At 36.3% G+C, this 22,382-nt stretch overlaps 1 protein-coding gene and 1 pseudogene across 6 annotated transcripts; both read right to left on the bottom strand.

The window, feature by feature from the left end:
• Nucleotides 1–2,098: 2,098 nt before the first annotated feature.
• On the bottom strand, nt 2,099–5,900 carry LOC147474464 (uncharacterized). 6 transcript variants are annotated; one of them, XR_015207962.1, is made up of 7 exons: nt 5,715–5,900; nt 4,235–4,537; nt 3,900–4,142; nt 3,507–3,817; nt 3,083–3,358; nt 2,685–2,961; nt 2,099–2,587 (listed from the first exon to the last, which is right to left on the bottom strand). XR_015207962.1 is itself a non-coding variant. In XM_086583036.1 (5 exons), exons 3-4 carry the CDS (start codon nt 3,396–3,398, stop codon nt 2,936–2,938), a joined length of 342 nt encoding a protein of 113 aa, XP_086439162.1. In that variant the 5' UTR covers nt 3,399–3,817; nt 3,900–4,142; nt 4,235–5,900; the 3' UTR covers nt 2,099–2,587; nt 2,685–2,935. The 6 variants fall into 6 exon arrangements, 1 of the variants encoding a protein (XP_086439162.1); XR_015207966.1 differs by having other exon boundaries at nt 4,226–5,900; XR_015207961.1 differs by having other exon boundaries at nt 4,235–5,900.
• Nucleotides 5,901–21,290: 15,390 nt separating this feature from the next.
• On the bottom strand, nt 21,291–22,004 carry LOC147474463 (pentatricopeptide repeat-containing protein At5g56310 pseudogene; annotated as a pseudogene).
• Nucleotides 22,005–22,382: the final 378 nt, after the last annotated feature.

Here is a 22,382-nt window from a genome sequence, read left to right as displayed (position 1 = left end):
TTTAACGGCGTCACTTTGTCTAAAGCTTGCTAATGCTAGTTCTCTTAAAACTATTACTTTGAAGCTGGCTTACTGCCTCAAGAGAACTTTGGCAAACCTCATCAGAGTGGGGCCGAAAATGTGGCAAAATATCACCAACTAATGACGTTATATGTTGGAATATAGGAAAAGTGATTATCTCGTCCCCTGCGATTTTTTCTTTCATAGTGATGTTCAGGCCATTTTTACCAGAAGCAAATAAATAAACAACACCATACATTTGGAGCTAATATAGGTCTAACAGTTGATAGTTCACGGAAATATAATGCGATAGCAGAGCTTTTTCTCTCCGATGCTAATTATGCACGGTAGAATAGCCCAGGACATTGCCGTGAACTTTTTCGGTGTTCATGTTTTTTCACTAGTTTGAATCATTGATTTTTTATCTGCATTTTAGTTTACAACCCTTCGAAAAAATGGTGTGAACTTCCATAGTAATACATGGAAACTGTTTTTTTTTTCTAAAAATCAATCAAATTTGTAAGTAGCAAGAGTCAAACCCTCATCCCTTGTGTGACAAACACAATATTGACTAACATTGCTTTCCAATTTTCTATTTACACTATAGTAAATATATTACTAATATTAACTATAAAACACACAAAGATTTTGGGTTGGGTCATTATCGGACCGGACAATAGTATGTCCAAATCTAGCCCAATAATCTTATCAGACTAAATATAAAGTCTAATTAAGTCTTTGTCTTATCGGTTCAGATTCAATCAGGCTTCAAGCTTATCCCGACCCATTGACAGCCCTACATAATACATAATTTATGGGTTGTAAAGGTGTGCATGATGAAGATGGTATTGAGTTGAGAGTTGAGAGCTGAGAGCTTTGAAGTGAACTTATTAGTCAGCTCAGTTCTATGCTTGAATTTGGTTAGTTAGTTCTCAGCTTCCAAGCGAGTTTATTAGCTGGCTTGTGTTGCTTTGTGAAAGTTAGTTCTCAGTTTCCAACACTAAACACAGGAAACCCAAACAACATGGTGTAAGTTTTGATGCAGACATCATAGAGAGTATTAAAGCATTCCCAATGCAAGCAGTTTTGAGGGGAAATAACAACTTGTCACTTTTATGAGCCAAAAACAATGGCCCAATGCAAGGGTGACAATGAGAGTAGTTTTTTACTAAGTTATAATGAGGTTAATTACATTGTGGAGATTGGAGCGTTAAATTACATTATAGAGTACAAAATGAGGTTAATTTAAGGTGTTTTTGGGTGTCTTGTTAAATTTTTTGGGTTTCGAGGTGGTAGCTGGTGGTGGTACAATAGTGGTTAGGAAGAAGACCAAGAAAATGAAGGTGCTAATTAATATGTGTCATTGATTTAGTCAAATCTTAATGGTCCCTATGATGTCACATGTAATTTTGGTTTTAACATGTCTTTGTTTTAAATTTTGGTTTTTTTGTCCATGTTGGCAGAAAATATATTGGGGAAGAATTTAACTGTACAGTGTACAGGCTTGTCCAAATAATTTGATGGCATTCCTTTTGAAACTTGATTGTATTTTAGGAAGATTTTTGGAACAAAATGAAAGTATGTTTCATTTTTAGGTCGTTAACTTTAATAATATTGGAATATTTCACGAAAACCTTGAGAGCCTTGAAAGATCACTGATAGACAGACTGATTTGATCAAATCGAAACAAAGAACACCCAATAATAACGCAATAAAGGGCAGCTTACAATTTCTTATCAGCCCTTTAGCCTTCAAACATTTTTTTCTTAAGGAGTCTTTAATTTGCTAATTTTGTAATATACAAAATTTCGACAAACCATATTACAGTCTTAGAGTTCCATTCCACTCGATACATACATGCATAAAAATTTCATCGAAGTATCTACCATTACATCCATTACTTTGGCCAGCTGAGGGGTGATGTGTATATAACATTATTTTTAAATTTCACGGTACTCATTTTCCATCGAGTGTGAAACAAAAAAGATGAATATGTACCTGTATACGATGAATAGAGGCATAGAAAGAATAATAAAACGATGTGGGGACCAAGAGCACCTGCAATGCTGCATTATTCCAAATACATGAAACTGAAATAGAATCGTTAATGATTTTATTAGTCACCTTGAAGAAGGGATACATGCAATGAGATTCTCCTTCAGGATCAATAACGGTAAAAGGCATTGGCTAGATTATGAATAATTTATCCTATGCTGTTTCAATTTTGAGGAGAAGATTATCGACATGTTCATTTATATATCAGTAAAATCATCTTTATGATCTAGATTTAGTACATGTGCAAAGGAATCCGAATTGCCCAACTGCAACCTCCATTATCTCGTCATTCAAATCTCTGTCGTAGGCCTCAAATTGGGAAAAGAGTAGATGGATCATCAATTACCATTTGACTTTTCTTAACCTCCACAATGTTCACTACTTCACTGAGGGTTTCCATAATATGTCCAATTACCACATGGGCAATGATTGGTAGTAATACACCACGGGTGGAAGATATGGCCACAGATAAATAGCTGATAGTCGTGACCCCACACAGGAACTTTACACATGTTGCAACTTGGTGGCGGGCCTGCAAATATACCCAATCAAGCATAAGTAATAATGCATTAAGAGTAAAACAATCTAAAAAAATCCAGGTAATATATATTCAAGGGGCAAGATAATACAGCTCAAATTTTCTGCAGATATTACTGGAGGAGTGTAAGCTTGTACATTTGCTGCAGGTATTGGTGGAGGAGCGTAAACTTGTACATTTGCTGCAGGTACTGGTGGAGGAGCATAAGATTGTAAGTTTGCTGCAGATCCACTGCATATGGTGCAATACGGACGACTGCAAACAGAATTACAGCGCAAGTTGTAGTAATGGCCACAGTCACGTATCACAACTTCTTGACCCCATGCAGTAACATCACAGACATTACACATCACGGGCCTTCAAACACCCTTCAAACACCCAATCGAGCATAAGTAGCCATGAAAAAAAGGCATAAAAGTTGTGTGTATAGAGACTTGAGATTTCAAATGTAAAATTCCACAAAAGAAATTTCTAGGTACAAGATCATACCGTTCCATTGTTGACCAACATCCTGTTGTGAATCTTCTACAGACGCAGGGACTTGCCTATATATATGCTGACCAACCTGTTGGGAGTGTGCTTCAGATACCACACTGTTGTTCCTATGTTCAGCAACAAACTGACATGAAAGTGTGTCAGTGTCAGGACCACTGTTTCGTTGCTGAGCACCAACCTGTAGAGTGGTTATTTTGGACGCAGATACACTATTCTGGTCAATCTGCCTTAGAGCATTCATAAGGATGTCATATTCCTCGTTATCAACATCTGCAACAGTTACACTTGCAGGTATGATTTTAAGCATCATGAATTATGGACAAATAGTAAGCGTAAAGCCCTGAACAGATCATATTTTAACATTTCATCCTACCATATGAAAGTTATCCTGAAACAAGGAAAGTGTGAACTATCTCACCCTCTTATGGGTACAATAGCTTTAATGCGTGGGATACTGGCATCTGCTCAAGGTCAAACCTTAGCACCCCAGTTTGGTAGTCAGTTGCAAGAGTCGTGGATTTCCTCGACCATCTCTCAGACCACCGAACTAGGGTGCTAAGGTTTGTCCTTTATCTTCGTTTAATAGAATCTTAGTATTTGAGCTCATATATTGGATTGAAGCATTGCCTGTTCCACCAGAACGTGATGACCTGGTATTTCCTACTTGATTAACCCCTCCTTGGTATGGAGCATTGGGCGTTCCGTAATGATGTAAACTGGTAGATCATACTTCATATATAAACGAAGATTAGAATAAACAAAGATTAGAATGCAGGGAGAATGGAAGGCCAGTATTACTGCCGTCGAATACCTGAGTGACCTTGTGCAGTTGGTAGTGTATTAGTAGCATCAAGTCGTGGAACTCCTGGACCATTCCAATGACTACTAGCCCAGGTTGCTAGAGTAATATTTAACAGATTAGTATTTGACACAATGTTTTGCAATGAAGCATTGGCTGTTCCGTCGGGAAGTGATGAGCAGGTATATCCTACTAGAGTAACCCATCCTTGGTGTGGAGCATTGGGCGTTCTGTACTGGTGTAAACTGGTAGATCCTACACGAATAAACTAAGATTAGAATAAGCAAAGGTTACAATGCAGGAAAATTGAAGTCCATATTATTACTGCTACGGAGAACCTGAACAACCTTGAGCAGTTGGAAGAGTAGTAGCTTCCTGTTGTGGAAATCCTCGACCATCCCACTGACTATAGAATTACGGTGCTAAATTTTGTCTTCTAGCTTCATTTGAGATAGCCTGATTAGTATTTGAGATCATATTTTGTACTGAAGCATTGCCGGCTCCGTCGAGATGTGATGAACTGGTATATCCTTCTTGATTAACCCCTCCTTTGTGTGGAGCATTATGTGTTCCAATTTGATGTAAAGTGGTAGATCCTTCTGCATGACCCGTTTCAACAGTAGTAGCAGAGAGTAGTGGACCACCTTGACCTGCAGTGAAACCAATGGGTAGTAGTACGAACACCATAACTGTAAGGATGACTCCTGGAGCGGCCACCCAATTCATTACAGCGTGGACGACTGGTATTTTGAGTACGTAAAGGTCCACCAGCCCCTTGAGAATATGTTGTGGGTGGTCTAGGCGGTCTAGGCTATCTACCGCGTAGGAAGAACTATGCAATCAGTGACATTTGAAAGAAAAAGGAAAACGAAAAAACAATCTAATGGAAACTAGCATAAGGTGTTGCAGTAAAGAGATTATAGCTCCTTCAACTTTTTGATTCAAAATATACTCTTTGATTCAAGACTAAATGCCTGTAGGATTCTTAATAATGATAATTTCTTTAAGCCCAACACACACAAATGAATGAAACTATAAACTAGTCAACTGAATGTTTCTTATAATGAAAAGTACCACTAAGAATATATCCAACGAAACGCACAGAACGTTTCAGATTTTCAACCAAATAAGAAACAAAGAACAACCAATGACATTAAAATTCTTTTGATTCTAAGCCATATGGCAACAATTTCTGTGAACCAGGAAAACAATGTTCAAGATTCTCAGAACAAAAAATACAAAGATAACCAACTTTAATCATCAAGTCAATATTCTGAGAAAATATTAATACAACTAGACAAGATCAATGTGATTCAAATTATAGTATCATAAATTCTATTTCCTATCAACTAAACAAAAACCATAAAATCACTATTCAAAAGCAGAATATCACGAGAAACTTTGAGCATCAAAATTTCTGTACAACAACATAAAACAATATACTTCAAAGAACAAGTTAACGAATACAATTCTGATCAACATAACTAAGTTTTTCATGAACATTTTCAACAAACTGAACCAAATTGCAAAAGAACAACTGAACTCCGTAACAAAACTTTCAAGAAAATGTTAGGAATGCAAGAAACAGAGTTAAACTAACTTTTGTTCTTGCATATTCAACAAACAAGATTGAAACTGTGGCAAGAAACTGAGTTAGAATGCATTAAAGCTCTAAAAGATACTAAGAATAAGGATCATTACAAGCATTCAAGAACAACAGACCAAATGAGAACCCAATAAGAGATTTTCAGTACGTGATTAAATGAAATGCATGAAGAACAGAGAGCTACCATAGCAGCAAGTAAGGAAAGAAGAAGAAGAACGAACCGTGGAATAGTAGTATCGGGGTGTTTCGGTTGAGAGACGCGCCTTTGGTATCGTTTCTGGTTGTAAGAAGCCCAGACTTTGAACCAGTGATAACTTTGTTCCCAAGTTTGTTTTGGTGCTAGAGTGACTTGTATGCCCTTTTAAATAAAAAAAAACAAGAAATTGGGCAGAAGGCCCAATTTTGGAGAAAATGAAGTCTAAAGGACACAGCTTTTGGTGAGTCTCACAAGGACAAATTCTAGCAATTAGTAACCCACGAACCCACGATTTCAAATTTAGTAACCCTCAAGGACAAAATAAGTTTGTCTGGCCCATTTGCTTTTTTTAAATGCCAGTTATACCCTTCCGTGAAATTGACCATTTTTTTATAATACCAGTTTAACCCTCCGTTATTATATTTAAAGCAGAGAAATTTTCAAACTCGTAAACTACTTTACAATCGTATACGCTGTATTTTTAGTGGAGAGAGCCAAGATCGCACACACGTGTTTCAATCTAAAAGGTTTGTTCTATATGATTTCAATAATCTATAAACTTAAACTTGAAATCGTATACTTAAAATTGAAATCGTATGTTGAGGGTATACTTAAACTTGAAATCGTATTTTGAAATCATAAAATGTTATGATTTGTATACCCATTGAGATTGTTTATGATTGATGGTATTTATGCTATCAGCTTTGTTTTGATTGAGGTTGTTTTATGATTTAGTTTTTTTTTTGTTTTTTAGATCAGATCTGTTTTAGGTATGTTTATGTTCTCTTTGTTTATAGTTTAATTTGGTATGAAGATGTATTGTTCATAGTCTAGTTGAGTATGAACCATGTATGTTCATACCTCTCTGAAGCATTGCGAATGATCATAGTAGTACGTGTACTATGAACATTTAATGTTCATGGTGAAAACTTATTGTTCATAGTATAGTGGAGTATGAACAATGTATGTTCATACCTCTCTGAAGCATTGAGAATGATCATAGTATTTTGTTTTAATTGTGTACATCTCCTGAATTACATTTTTATTGTGTTTTTGTGGGTTGAATTTTGCAGTTATACATGAAATTTAGTGTGATTGGAGTTTTTTGCTATAATGGCGGTACTTTGTCCTTTCGTTTTGGGTTTGATTCTTCGATTGATGTTGTTACGTGCAAGGTGTGTGACAAGTGGCCTGATTTGGGATTAAGGAGTTTTTCTATGTGTTTCTCTAGTGATGCAAAAGAGAATCTGATTGAAACGGATGGGGATTTGCGATCCTTGGCTTGCTATTGTTATGGCATGAAGATTGCAACTGTGGAGATTAAAGTAAATGTGTATATGAGTTCAATGAGTAGCTGTAATGGTGCAAGTATCGCCAAGTTCATCAGTTCATCGAAGTTATTTAATTGGTGGTGAGGTTGTTGGTCATAAACCTTACAAGTCCGATTTTTGGTGGCGAACTTTGATGGTGGTGTTGAAGCGCAGAGATTTGCTTTAGGTGCTCTCGAAGTTTAGATGTAAATTGATAGAGTACTCTATTGTGAGTGGTTACAAGTATGAGTTGATCAAGAATGATGATTTTAGAGTGACTGCGGTTTGTCAGAAGAAGAATGAGCTAAATTGTCAATGGTGTATTCACTCTTGGGAGAGTTGTGGTTATTTTGAAATTAAGAAGATTAATCTCACACACTTTGTGGTTTTGCAGTTAAACTACAAACCATCCACCTCTCACTTCTTATCTTCTGAAGACTCATATTCTTGATTTTGCGAGAGATAAACCAGATTTGACATTTGGAGATATTACCGTTTTATATACTCGTAAGTACGGGCTTAGTATTTCAAGGCACATAGCTTATGCGGGTAAGAAGTTGGTACTGAAGGAGTTGTATGGTGATGTTGCGCTGTCTTACAATGACCTGTTGTGGTATACGGAAGAGTTGAAAAGAAGAGATCCTGGGAATATTGTTGAACTTGAAGTTAACAATGAGAGTGGGAAGTTTGAGAAGGTGTTTGTTGCTTTTGAATCAAGTATCCATGGTTTTAATTTTGTCAGCCAATGGTGTATTTAGATGGAACATTCTTGAAATCTGATTACAAAGGGTGCTTGTTGGCTACTACTGCAAAAAACGGATAACTAGTATTACCCCCCCACTAGATGGGAAATTAGATTCCCCACAAACAATAAAAAAAAAAAAGTCAAAGTGGGTTGACCGAATTTTTTTGTGTGTTTTGGTCAAAAATCATTGTTCATAAGTGGGTTGAGTATGAAAATTTTATGAACAATCATTAGCATACACCCTAATTTCCAATCAATGTTTATACACTCTGTATGAACACATAACACCGATACTAGTTCACCATTTTAATTTTTTTTAGGTTTGGTCATGAACAATTATTGTTCATAACTGTTTTGTAGGGGGCTATGAATTTTAATTTTGTGTTCATATGAACAATCATTGTTCATAACAACGCTTTTTGTGAACAATAACAATCAATCATTCATACTATTGTTCATACAATCAATGTTTATACACTCATGAACACATAACACCGATGCTTCAATTTATCTCATATTTGTTTTTGTTTTTAAGGATTGTTCCCTCTTTAACATTTGGTGTTGTTGGCATTGAAAACGATTCCAATTGGTATTGGTTTCTTGATATGTTTAAAAGGCTTTTTTGGGTATGAGCGAGGTATATGTTTTGAGTGATAGGCATCATGGTTTGCTTGTCAACATTCCTATTGTATTTCCTAATTCCTATCACTCTTTTTGCTTGTGGCATATGGAGAACAACCTTAGAACATGTTTGTCGAAGTCATGTGGTATGACAAAAGCGTTGGTTACATTATTTAAGAAATGTGCTTATGCTGCCACACATGAGAAATTTGAGGAGCACATGGCTAAATTCAAGGAAATTGGTGGAGATGCGCTTTCTAACTTTCTTAATAGGGCGCCTTATGAGTACTGGGCTAATGCGTACTTCTGTGGGGCCCAATATGGTGAGATGTGCTCTTCCTTGGCGGAGTGCTTCAACAGCTGGATAGATAAAGAGCGGCATCTTCCCATCACAGCCATGTTAGATGGAATTCGGATGAAGATGATGAAGATGGCGTCTGCCCGGAGGATGGAATGCAAGAATTGGAAAAGTTTTCTTTGTCCTAAAATTGAAGCAAAGTTGCTTGAGAGGACCGGAGGGATCGATTCGTGGATCGTGACAAAGTCGATGATCATGTATTTGAAGTTGATACGGAGAAGCATAAGCATTGGGTTGATTTGCTTAGAGAGAGATTGTACTTGCAACAAATGGGGCATAGACGGTTTTCCTTGCCGTCATGGGATTCGTATTCATTGCAAATAGAATCGGGTGTATTCGCACATTGAAGATGCATTTCGCCACTTATTTCAGTAGCACCTACTCTCATGGCATAACTGCAATTAGTCGTAACGAGATCTGTTCGGATGGTTTTGATGAAGTGCGAATTCTCCCACCAGATGTGAAGAAGCCTCCGGGTAGATCACGAGTTAAGAGGATTGAGCGCGGGCTATATATGTGTTATATTGTGCACAAGTGTAGAAAATGAGACAGCACCGACCAACATGGCCGAAAGAATTGCCAAGGGAAAACTGTTGATGTGTTAACTACTGATAGGGAATCTAGAGGAAGGGTTAAATAGCCTAGTGGCGATTAAGCTAGGTGGGAAGCACTAATCAGGCTGTTTAATGTTTTGTATGAACAATATATTGATTGAGTGATTGATATTAATACAGTTTTCATATGATTTTTATATTAGGCTGTTTAATGTTCTAGGTGGAATATATTTTAAAGTCTCATATGATTTATATTATTCATTTCATTAATGTTATTGAGGTATGATTTTTATATTTGTTTATACCTACTGGAGTATGAACAAATATTGTTCATACCTAGTGTACTATGAACATTCAATGTGTTGGAACCGTTATGGTTGCATCAAATGATTTACAAAACCGCGAAACACCATGCGCATCGGAATAAAGGTGTTCACGGTTTGGATAGAAATTCATACCTTTATATCGGCTAAGATAACTCTGAGAATCCAAGATCTATGAAATCAGCAACCTCAAGATCTTCGTTGTATTCCTATCTTTAGAATTGGACGCCAGTGGGCAACGATCTTCCAACCTCTTCTTTCTCTCTTGGCCTCTCTCACTCACAAGATCAAAACCGATTTTTACCATTTTTCTTTCTTGAGAAAACTTTGAGTAATTTCAGCCAAAGAAAAGAGGATTCTATTTATAGGCTACAACAAAGACCATGAGGAGAAATTAGGGTTGGGCCTCCTGACGGGCTTGGGCTTCCCATGTTCGCCCAGAACACACGACCCAAGTCCGTCAACAAATGGCTTATTCCACTAAAGGCCATTGTTGCACTACCGCCCTAATCCCAAATTAAGTGTCAGCGTTTATGGGCTCCATATTATATGCTTGTTGATCTCCCCGTGTTTAAGATATCGAATGCCCGTTGATTAAGTCAAATTCATCGACAACTACATTAATCAATTTCTTAAGGCCCTCGAGTAGTACCACTCAACCTCATTGTCATGTCGGATTAAATCCACTTGCAAGGTTTACATGACAATCCTTATGAGCTCCTAAAGGGCACATCATCAACCCGACTTCCTGCGGGTCATGGATTCCTTCTATAATCAACAGCACACCTTACATACAATGTCATTACCCAATCCATCGAGTTTGTTGATTCACAAATGAATCTCACTCTTTGATGATTTAAAGCAATGTACAATGCACGTAAGTGCCCGTTATTATATCCGGATTAAGAGGACAAGCATCCATAATAACAGAGGTGTTTGTTCTCTTAAATAGTCAGTATAAAGAGAAACAACCTCACTTGGTCATGTTCAATACACACAAAGTGTACTAGTGTAATCCTATAGTTAAGATAGATTAATACCAGATTATACTACAACCGTTCCAATGATTTGTCCAAATCCATCTAGGTTGTGAACGTTTGCTTATACTTTATAAGGTACTGATGATATGATCTTTTGTGTGTCATCACACACCATATCATCTACAACATAAAGTATTAGACGCATGCATATAACTAATAACATATATAATATGCATAACATTTGCCCATATGATTCTCATTCAAAATATGAAGAATTAGAGTTAATACAAAAGTAATGCTTTTAGTATATAACCCTATCACAATGTTCATGGTGAACAATCAATGTTCATACCTAGTACGTATACTATGAACATTCAATGTTCATGGTGAACAATCATTGTTCATATATGGTGTACTATGAACATGATTTGTTCATACTTAACAATCACTGTTCATACACTAACTATCATTATTATTGGACTATAAACATTCAATGTTCATACACTAACAGGTATGAACAATGAATATTCATACCTACTGGAGTATGAACAAATATTGTTCATACATGATAATTAATAAAAAAGAATAACAATAAGAGAACACATGATAAACATCAATAATAGTTCATACATTTTGTCATTGTGTACCAAAATCATGACTACTCAGAGAACACATTTCACTATGAATCACCACTGATGCACATTTATACTCGACAAAAAATATTGTTTTGTCATTATGTACCAAAAAGACCACTAAAAAAGAACACATTTCACTTTGAATCCCCACGTCAAAATATATTGTTCATAGAGTGAACTCTCCTTTTCTTAACGCCTCCTGGAACTCATGATCTTCCTTTGTCTAGCTTCTTGGTTTATCAGAAAGCAATCCACATGCAAGTTCTGGGCGCATATTGTGTACTTTGGTTTCAGTAGTTACATCACAAAAATCCCAACGACCTTGTTCATAAAGAATTTGCATCATTTTACAAACATGAACGCCGCAATCAACACTGCAATTTAGAGAATACAGATCTCAGGTCAATTATTGTTTTCTATATGTCTAGAAGTCTCCAAGAATGTCAGTGAATAATTACGTGCTTACCTATTGTGTTGATGTGGACATTTTTGAGGCATTATTCTTCCTTTATTACTGAGGCTGTGTATTTTCTTCTTCTCCATTTTGATCCGACTGTTGATGGGATCAACCAGTCTTTTCTTCTGCAAAATAAAAAGAAGTTATTTCATTATGTTTCAAGAAAAAAAATTTCATGTCAGTTAAGTGTTTTATGTTGAGCTCACCAAATCTTTCGCAACTTGGAGCGATTTTTTTTTGGTGATTAGGGAGTTGAAATGAAACCATTGCTCTTGTTGTCCCTCTCTCAACTCTATTACAAAAAGTGTCCAATATGTATCTGAATGAACAGGAATAGCTATGAATTTTGCGAAAAAAGTCGATGCTCGCATCTATTTTTCCAAGCTTCCTTCTACATCTAACATTTTCTCGTGGTCAATGATTGCAAAGGAAATAGTAAGAATGTGACAACATCTACAATATAGAAATGAAACAGAATTTTGTAATAAATAATTTACCTTTATGTTGGAAGTGATTAGACAAGTTTCAGATTTTCCATGGTTCTTTTCTTGAAGGTGTTTAGACCACCGGTCGATAACCTCATTGAATTGAGCATTTTTAAATTGGCATTACATATTTCATGAATAATGATTGTTCATAGTACAAGATGGACTATGAACAATGAGTGTTCATAGTCCAATTTTAGTATGAACGAAGAATGTTCATAGCTCATGACTATGAGCAATGATTGTTCATAAGTCAGTATGGACTATGAAAAAATTAGTGTTCATAGCTCATGACTATGAACAATGAGTGTTCATAGTCCAATTTTAGTATGAACAAATAATGTTCATAGCTCATAACTATGAATAATGATTGTTCATAGTACAATTTTAGTATAAACAAAATTTACCCGAAAAATCAATTTCCTATCAAAACGAAGGTCTTCAACTAGAAGACCCTCAGTGACTTGTAAATTTCCATCTCACCATGCAATTGTGCTTTCAAAACCATAAGGAATTACCATAAGAAATTACCATTAGTCAAAAATGTTATAGTAAACTTGTAAAACTTACAGTCTTGTTAGACTTACCCTTTGTCTGCTATTGTGAAGAAAGTGTCGACAACTTGTCTGTGGCTTTCTTCTAATCCTTCATAGTAAGGACTCGTCTTAAGGTCTTCGAGTGGTCCACTCTCAATATCATCACCAAGAATTTGCTTGCCAGTATAAACTTTCTTTCTTTTGCCCTTCCCTTCAGCAGTGTATTCCTTGCCAATAGGCTTAGTTTTCCTTGCTTTCTTTTCCTTGACTCGCTTTACTAGGGAACAAGGTTCCTCTGCTCCCTTACCCGCCTCAATATCCTTCTCTTCACCTTTATCTGTATCTCCCTCCTTGTTTGGAGGAGACAATGTAAGACGTAAGTCAAATGATGGAGCTTCAATCTCTCACTAGAGCTTCACTTGTTGCACTTCAGTCAGGGGGACTTGATCAGGTTGAGGTTGCAATTCAGCCAGGGGGACTTGATAAGGTTGAGGTTGAGGTTGATCAAGTTGAGGTTGATCAAGTTGAGGTTGCACTACATCAAGGGGGACTTGGTCAGGTTGAGGTTGTAATTCAGCTTGGGGGACTTGATCAGGTTGAGGTTGAGGTTGCGGTGGAGGTTGAGGTTCAGCTGTATCCCCCTCTTGCCTTTCCTTTAACATCTTTTTTAATTTTTTTATTTCTTCTTCGCTATCAAGAAGTTGTTTCTCAAGTGTGGCAATTTTGGCCAACAGTTCTTTGTTCTCCACTCGAAGTGCTTCATCCGTTCCTGAAGTAGGCTAGACTTCATTATCTGTACTTTTGACTAAATTAATGTACAAGTCACGAACTAACTCCCTTTCAGCCTCCGTTGCTGCTTCAGCATTGACAACGATCTGAGATGCAGCTACTGTAGTAATCGGAGTCTTCTGAAACGCATGAAACAAGGTCTTTAAATTCCACCTCGCACACCCGGGGAATTTACTTTCTTGGTTCTGTACCTTGTTGATGACTAGAGAGTGTTCACAAAACCAAAACTGCAACGCACGTGATGAAAGCCATATTAGTTCACACACCAATAAACAAAAACATTAAAACAATCAATGTTCATACCCTAATAATAGATATGAACAATGAGTGTTCATACCTATCCATATATTAACATTGATTGTTCATTAGGGTATGAACATTGAATGTTCATATCTAGTGTACTATGAACATTCAATGTTCATACCCAATTAATGTTCATACCAAGGGACTATGAACATTGAATGTTCGTACCTAAGGACTATGAACATTCAATGCTCATACCTACCAATTGAAAAAAATTAGGGTGTTCGCTATCAAGCAAGTTGTCAGCATGAAGAGAGACACCAGCCTTGCAAAATCTTCAGCTGCGTGTTGCTCTTCTGGGTCGTCCAAGGTCCTCTGTATGCCATCTTCTACATGAGCTTGGTATATCAGACGGTCTCATCACCGAAGTACTTCAGAATGAACCTTGTTTTTCGTTCATCATCTCCGAATAATCTGTTTAGCATTTTTCATTGTTCTCGGCCACAGAATTCCAAACATTAGGCTGACCTCTTCTACAGTGAACTTGACAAGCTTTTTTCCAATCTGAAATGCCTCCTCAGGTACAGTGAAATTGTTCAGAATATAAAATATTTCCTTGTTGGGTTTGTTTCCTTCTACAATAATGTTGTTGGACAATGCATCAAACATGTACCAAAACGGCGTCTTCTTCATTTCATGAAGATGTTTTTTTGGAATGCCTCTCTGCTTAAGTTTTCTTACAAGACTTATCATAAAAGACAAGGTACTTCGCAGCTGAGTTACCTTCTCCTCTTTCTTCTTTTCCACTTCTTTCTTTTTCACTTCCACTTCCTTCTTGCCCTTTCCTTTTTTAGCAACGGATTAACCGGCATCAGTGGTCAGCACTGCCTTCCTTTTCTTCCGTCTATGGGGTAAGTTCTGCAAATTAATAAAAGCCATATATCAAGATTATAAAATTAGGAAAGTATAAACATAATTTTTGCTGATATGATACATAAAATTAATAAACAGGTATGAACATTCAATGTTCCTACCGATTATTAGAGTATGAACATTGAATGTTCACATCTAGTGTACTATGTGATAGGGTTATATACTAAAAGAATTACTTTTGTATTAGCTCTAATTCTTTATATTTTGAATGAGAATCATATGGGCAAATGTTATGCATATTATATATGTTATTAGTTATATGCATGTGTATAAATACTTTATGTTGTAGATGATATGGTGTGAACACACAGAAGATCATATCATCAGTACCTTATAAAGTATAAGTAATCGTTCACAACCTAGATGGATTTGGACAAACCATTAGTACGGTTGTAGTATAATATTGTATTAGTCTATCTTGACTATAGGATTACACTAGTACACTTTGTGTGTATTGAACAGGACCAAGTGAGGTTGTTTCTCTTTATACTGACTATGTAAGAGAACAAACGCCTCTGTTATTGTGGATGATTGTCCTCCTAATCCGGATATAATAACGGGCACTTACGTGCATTATACATTACTTTAAATCATCAATGAGTGAGACTCATTTATGAATCAACAAACTCGATAGATTGGGTAATGACATTGTATGTAAGGTGTGATATTGATTATAGAAGGAATTCGTGTCTCGGAAGAAGTCGGGTTGATGATGTCCCCTTGAGGAGCTCAAAAAGATTGTCATGTAAACCCTGCAGGTGGATTTATTCCGACATGACAATGAGGTTGAGTGGTACTACTCAAGGACATAAGAAGTTGATTAATGTAGTTGTCAGTAACTTGACTTAATCAACGGACATTCGATATCTTAAACACGGGGAGATCAACGAGCATATAATATGGAGCCCATAAACGCTGACACATAATTTGGGATTAGGGCGGTAGTGCAACAATGACCTTTAGTGGAATAAGCCAATTGTTCACGGACTTGGGCCGTGTGTTCGGGGCGAACATGGGAAGCCCAAGCTCGTCAGGAGGCCCAACCGTAATTTCTCCTCAAGGTCCCTATTATAGCCTATAAATAGAATACTTTCTCTCTGGCCGAAATTGACTATTCATTGTTCTAAAAAAGAGGCAAGAAAAGTAGATCTGAATTAGTTTCGATCTTAAGAGAAAGAAGGGATTGGTAGATCGTTGCCCACAATAACGTCAATTTGTTCTAAAGGAATACAATAGAAAATCAAGAGGTTGATTGTTGATTCGGATTAATAAAGCTTGGATTCTCAGAGTTATCAGAACCGGATCTATAAGGTATGTTCTCTATCTAAATCGTGAGAACCCATTAATTCTGCTGCGCGTGGTTCTCGCGGTTTGTAGAAATATTTGCATTCTGAATAACGGTTCCTATACTATGAACATTCAATGTTCATACACTAATATTTCCTACCATGCAACATGCATGCAGAAACTAACATTCACTAACATAGGAAACAGAGTTATGAACTATTATTGCAAAAAAAATCATTGTTTATACTAAAAATGTACCTTTATTAGAACATCCTCTTCTTGTTCTTCTCCCGGTTCTTGTTGTAGTTGTTCTTTTTCATCTTTATTTTCTCCAACATCATCTGATTTCTCATCAACTTTTTTTCTACTCTTAAGGACAAAATTATCTGCTTTCTCATCATCATTCTCATTAGTTTCTCCTCCTCCTTGTTCCTCCATCAAATCATTCAACATAATATTGTCAATAATGATGATATTTGTTGGATGTGTTCTTCACAATAAACTTGGTTTTCAAATCTAGGATTCGTGCAAATTTCCCAAGATTCTTCAAGTTCTCGTCGGTTTCCAATGGTGAGTTTGACATTTTACCGGGTTTGATTTTGATTTTGTTGTATTGTTTGGAAGTAAGAAAAGATCTAGGGTTGCTTTGGCGGTTTGGGTTTCTTTGGCTTCTTTTTTTGAAATGTGTGAAACCGAAAGCAAACAAGACAAGAAATGATGGACATTAACACTCAAAAGCTTAAACTTTTTGTGGGTAATTATGTTTTTCACATGTATGCGTAAGTATGAACAATCAATGTTCATAGCTCAATGTCTTTTCACATGTTGAGGTATGAACAATAATTGTTCATACTATATTTGAAATCAAAGTAGTCATGAACAATGATTGTTCATGTTTGATGTATGAACATTGTTGATGTATGAACAGTGATTTTTCATACTCCTAAATAGGTATGAACAATCCATGTTCATGACGATTTGACTATGAACAATGAGTGTTCATACCTTCACTGGTGTATGAACAATGATTGTTCATATCCAAATAGGTGAATGCACCTTATACAATATATTGATGTATGAACATTGAATGTTCATACCCAATCAATGTTCATAATCAATGTTCATATGAAAGGACATTTGAATGTTCATGCCCAAAGACTATGAACATCGAATGTTCATACCCAAAGGACTATGAACATTGAATGCTCATACCTACCAATTGAAAAAATTTAAAAGTAGTCATGAACAATGATTGGTCATGTTTGATGTATGAACACTGTTGATGTATGGACAGTGATTTTTCGTACTCCCAAATAGGTATGAATAATCCATGTTCATAACTGGATCAAAGTTCATACCTATTGGATCATTGTTCATAGCTTATTGTTCATAATTGAGGGTATGAACAATGAGTGTTCATACCCAAAACATATATGAACAAGGATATATAAATAATATGAACATTAGTTATAAATAATAATAAGAGAACACATTAAAAACACCAATATTTAACTTTCATAAATCAAATATCATTGTGCACAAAACACACCACAAAATAGATTGTTTTTTGCCTTTTTAAAATCTCACATTCATTCAACAAACTTTCCCTTTCTAAAATTTTCTTGAAAATCATGATCATCTTTTTTACTCCAAATTCTAAGAAGTCTAAAAGCATTCTGCATGCAATGTGAGGGCGCAAGTTTTGTATTTCCTCTTCATTTATCAATTGAGAGAAATCCATATGACCTTGTTCATACAAAATTTCCATCATTTTGCAGACATGAATGCCACAATCAACGCTGCAATTTAGAGAATACACAATCGATTAACTAAAATATGAGGAATCATTGTATTCATACGTATTGGTGTATAAACAAATATTGTTCATAGTTCCTATGGGTATGAACTATGATTGTTCATAGCTATCTGATGCATGAAAAGTCATTCTATTCATAATTTTTCATACCTATCTGAGGCATGAACAACCAATGTTCATAGCTATATGAGGTATGAACACTCATTGTTCATACCCAATAGGTATGAACAATCAAAGTTCACACATGTAACACAGGAGTGTAAATAAATAATTACCTATTGCTTTGCTGAGGACATTTTGGTGAAAGAATTCTTCATTTATTATTGACAGGCTGGATTTTCAAATCTCCCTTTGTGATAAGATTGTTTATTGACTCAACTAGTACCTTCTTCTGCAAAATTACAATAAGTTATATCTTTATATTTCAACATAAAAAAATTTATGTAATTTAAGTGTTTATTGTCGAACTCACCAATTCTTTTGCAACTTCCAACCCTTTTTTTGTGTGGCTTAGGGAGTTGAAGTAATACCATCTTGCTTGTTGTCCCTCCACCAACTCCAACACAAGAAGAGTCTAATGATTGTCCGAATGAATTGGAATGGCAATGAATTTCAAAGAGAAGTCGATGCTCTTCAATATGGTTTCCAATCCTACTTCTTCCAACAATCTTTGTTTCAACAATTATGTGAAATAATAAGAATGTGACAATAATAATAAATGAAACAATATTTTTTTGTAATAAAAAATTCACCTTAGAGTTTGCAGATACTAGACAAGTCTCTGTTTTTCAAGTCTTCCTCTGTTGAAGTTTAATCACCCACCAGTCGATGACCTGTTGAATGGATAAGTTTATTTTAAATTGGCATCACATAAATAGCTTATGACTATGATCAAAGAATGTTTATAGTCTAATTATGGTATGAACAAAGAATTTTCATAGCTACAAGATTCTTGGCAAGTTGATGGAGTATGAACAATCAGTGTTCATAGCTAAAGACTATGAACAATGATTGTTCATAGTCCATTAATGTATGAACAATGAGTGTTCATAACGAAAGACTATGGACAATCATTGTTCATAGTCCAATTGTGGTATGAATAAAAAATACTTGGTGATCAATTTCTCTATCAAAGAGAATATCTTCAACTAGAACACCTTGAATTTGTAATGTTCCATTTGACCAAGCAATAGCTCTTCAAAAACCATAAGAAATAACCATTAGTCAAACAAGATATTTACTCAAAATGTTATTTTTTGGTATCTTAAACTTACCCACTGCCTGCAATTTTAAAGAACGTGTCAATGACTTCTCGATGGGTTTCTTCCAAACCCATATAGTATCGACATGTCTTCAAATCAAGCATAGGATGAACGATGACCGTCATCAACAAGAGTTTCCTTCCCAAAGGTCACTTTTCTTCTTTTTTTTTTCCGCCCATCACCGTTGAAATCCTCACCAATCACTTTACGTCTCCTTTCTTTATTGTCCTTGACTCGCTTTACTAGTGAGCAAGGTTTCTTGGCTCCCTCGACATCCTTATCCTCATCTTTATCTGGAGGTGACAAGGTTACTCGAAGATCAAATGATAGACCATCAAAGGGTTCTCCGACATACTTACTCTGCTGAACTTCATCAGTTGTGACTTCGTCAGAAGGCCCCTGATGCACTTTAGCCGGGTGGACTGCATTTGTGACTTCATTAGGATGTCCCTGCTGCACTTCAACCATTACTTCATTAGGTTGCAATTCTACCTCATCAGACATATCCCTCTCTTGCTGCTATTTTAACTTTGCCTTTAACTTCTCAATTTCATCTCTGGAAGACATAATTTGCTTTTCAAGCTCGATGACCCTCTCCTTCAGTTCTTTGTTCTCCATTTTCAATGCATCAATGTTTTCTACAGTAGACTGGACTGGTACTTCATTGTTTGTGACTAAATCACTATACATGTCATGAAGTAAAGTCTTTTCATCCTCCGTTGCTACTTCAGCATCAACAACAATCTGACTTGCAGCTATTTCTGTTATTGGTGTCTTTCTGAACGCATCAAGTAAGGTCTTCAAATTCCACCTTGCACACCTCGGGAATTTGGTTTCATGATTCTCTACCTTCTTGATGACTACAGAGTGCTCACAAAACCAAAACTGCAATGCACATGATGAAAGCCATATTAGTTCACACACCAATAAACCAGAACATTAAACCAATAAATGTTCATAACCTAATAATAGATATGAACATTGAGTGTTCATACCGCCAATATGGACTATGAACATTGTATGTTCATACCCAACGAACATTGTAGTTCTATTGAAGTTGATAAAATAGAACTACTCCCAGGAATCTTATGAATGTTTTTATCTCTCATCCTCCTCCTAACATTCACAACATCATCCCATTTCTTGTCTTGAGCATACATATTTGACAATAGCACATAATTTCCATCCATATGAGGTTCTAATTTAAGAAGATTAACAGTAGCTTCTTCTACTAATTCCATGTTCTTGTGAATTTTACATGCACTAAGGAAGGTCCGCCAAACAATGGCATCAGGAGCAAAGGGCATATTTCTAATAAGCTCTCTTGCCTCTCTGAGGTGCGCCATTCGACCCAACAGATCAACCATGCATCCACTTGTATAAACTTCTATGATGTTTCGGAGAAGTTTTGAGACTTCTTTTTGTTTTTTTTACTTTTGAGTCACCGCCAATTTTTCTCTCTTTATATATTCATGAGATATTTCAAAATCCCATGAAAAATGTCTACATATATAAATTTCAGAATTTGTTCCTAAATATACTAGTATACTGCTGTGAAGTGGGGAACTGGGGCATGATTGGACATGTAGTTTCTACATATATGTGTTATGATGAATTGGTGCCTAAGTATTGCCTTTTCAGAGTTTATTTTATCAAAACAAAGCTAAGTAATGGAAATTGAGCTTAAATATTATCATTTCCTATAAAGGTTAAGAAATATATTGCACACCCCATCCTTGATGGTATAAAGCATGCTCAACTCGGACATTGGATGTAGGTCCAAAGAAGCCGGCACACACCAATAGCTACATTCTAGGGCTGCAACTAGATGTAGAGAATTATGGGGGAATGCAAATGCAATTAACATGCAAGTGGGTATTACCAAAAGTCCCTACAAGTGCAAGACCCTCCAACGAAATGATGAAAGCGGTTACGATCCCTAACAATTATCTACCGTTCATAGATGACAGATAAAAAGTTTGAAGGCCAAATGGCAATCTTCACAGACTCGGAGAATCTTTACAATCAGTATTGCAGACCCAGGAGCTCAAAAGTCCAAAAGCAAATGCCAGTTTCTCACTGTGATAAGCCAATGCATGTTCTTTTGCTTTGTCATTCATATCTTGCAGTACTGAAGATATCAATTGTTTGTATCCCACGATATACAACCGATCAATCATTTCAACATTTCATATATCTCCTTTGACTTGGGGTGTGACCTATAACCTGCAATGAACTCATAAACCACATTATCAACTTCAATAGAACTACTCCCAGAATCTTATGAATGTTTTATCTCTCATCCTCCTCCTAACATTCACAACATCATCCCATTTCTTGCCTTGAGCATACATATTTGACAATAGCACATAGTTTCCATCCATATGAGGTTCTAGTTCAAGAAGATTAACATTAGCTTCTTCTACTAATTCCATGTTCTTGTGAATTTTACATGCACTAATGAAGGTCCTCCAAACAATGGCATCAGGAGCAAAGGGCATATTTCTAATAAGCTCTCTTGCCTCTCTGAGGTGCGCCATTCGACCCAACAGATCAACCATGCATCCATAGTGCTCAATCTTAGGAGTGACACCATATTTATCGTTCATCGATGTGAAGTATGTCCAACCCCTATCAACAACACCAACATGGCTGCATGCGCTTAACACACCAATAAAGGTGATATCATTAGCTTTAATTCCTCCAGAAATTATCTTGGCGAGGTCATCAAGTGCATGCTCCCCAAATCCATGATTAGCACGTCTTATAATCACAGCACTCCAAGTTAAGACATCTTTCACACCCATACCATTAAAGACTTTGAGTGAGTTCTCTATATCCCCATACTTTGCATACATGTCCACAAGAGAAGTCCCAAGTTTCACGGCAATCTCAACTTTATTTCTATCTATGTATTCATGGACAATCTTTCCCATTCCTAATGCACCCAAGTCGCCACAGGCAGACAACACACTAACCATGGTCACTCTATCAGGTCTCACATTGGCTGATTGCATATCATGAAATAGTATTAATGCTTCATTAGATTGCCTGCTTTTGGCATAGCCTCGCAATCATCGAGCTCGAGAAACCAAGTCTCTCTCCGAACTCATATCGAACAATTGCCTAGCAAGCATCTTACATCACATCAGTATGTTGCAAATCCATGGATCATGGTATTCCAAGAAACCAAAATCCTTAGGCCGCATCTTATCAAATAACGACGAAAGCTAAATCAACTTTCCTAATTCAAACACACTTAGCCAGCAAGACATTATATGAAACCATATCCGTTGATCCATTTCATCCAAAATATTTTTTGCAACGTCAACCTTGATTACCAAGCCCTCGACATACAT

This window comes from Coptis chinensis, chromosome 9 (assembly GCF_015680905.1).
Source record: "Coptis chinensis isolate HL-2020 chromosome 9, ASM1568090v1, whole genome shotgun sequence".
NCBI lineage: Eukaryota > Viridiplantae > Streptophyta > Magnoliopsida > Ranunculales > Ranunculaceae > Coptis > Coptis chinensis.
The sequence above is the reverse complement of the archived record's forward strand: the minus strand, read 5'-3'. Positions and strand labels throughout refer to the sequence as shown.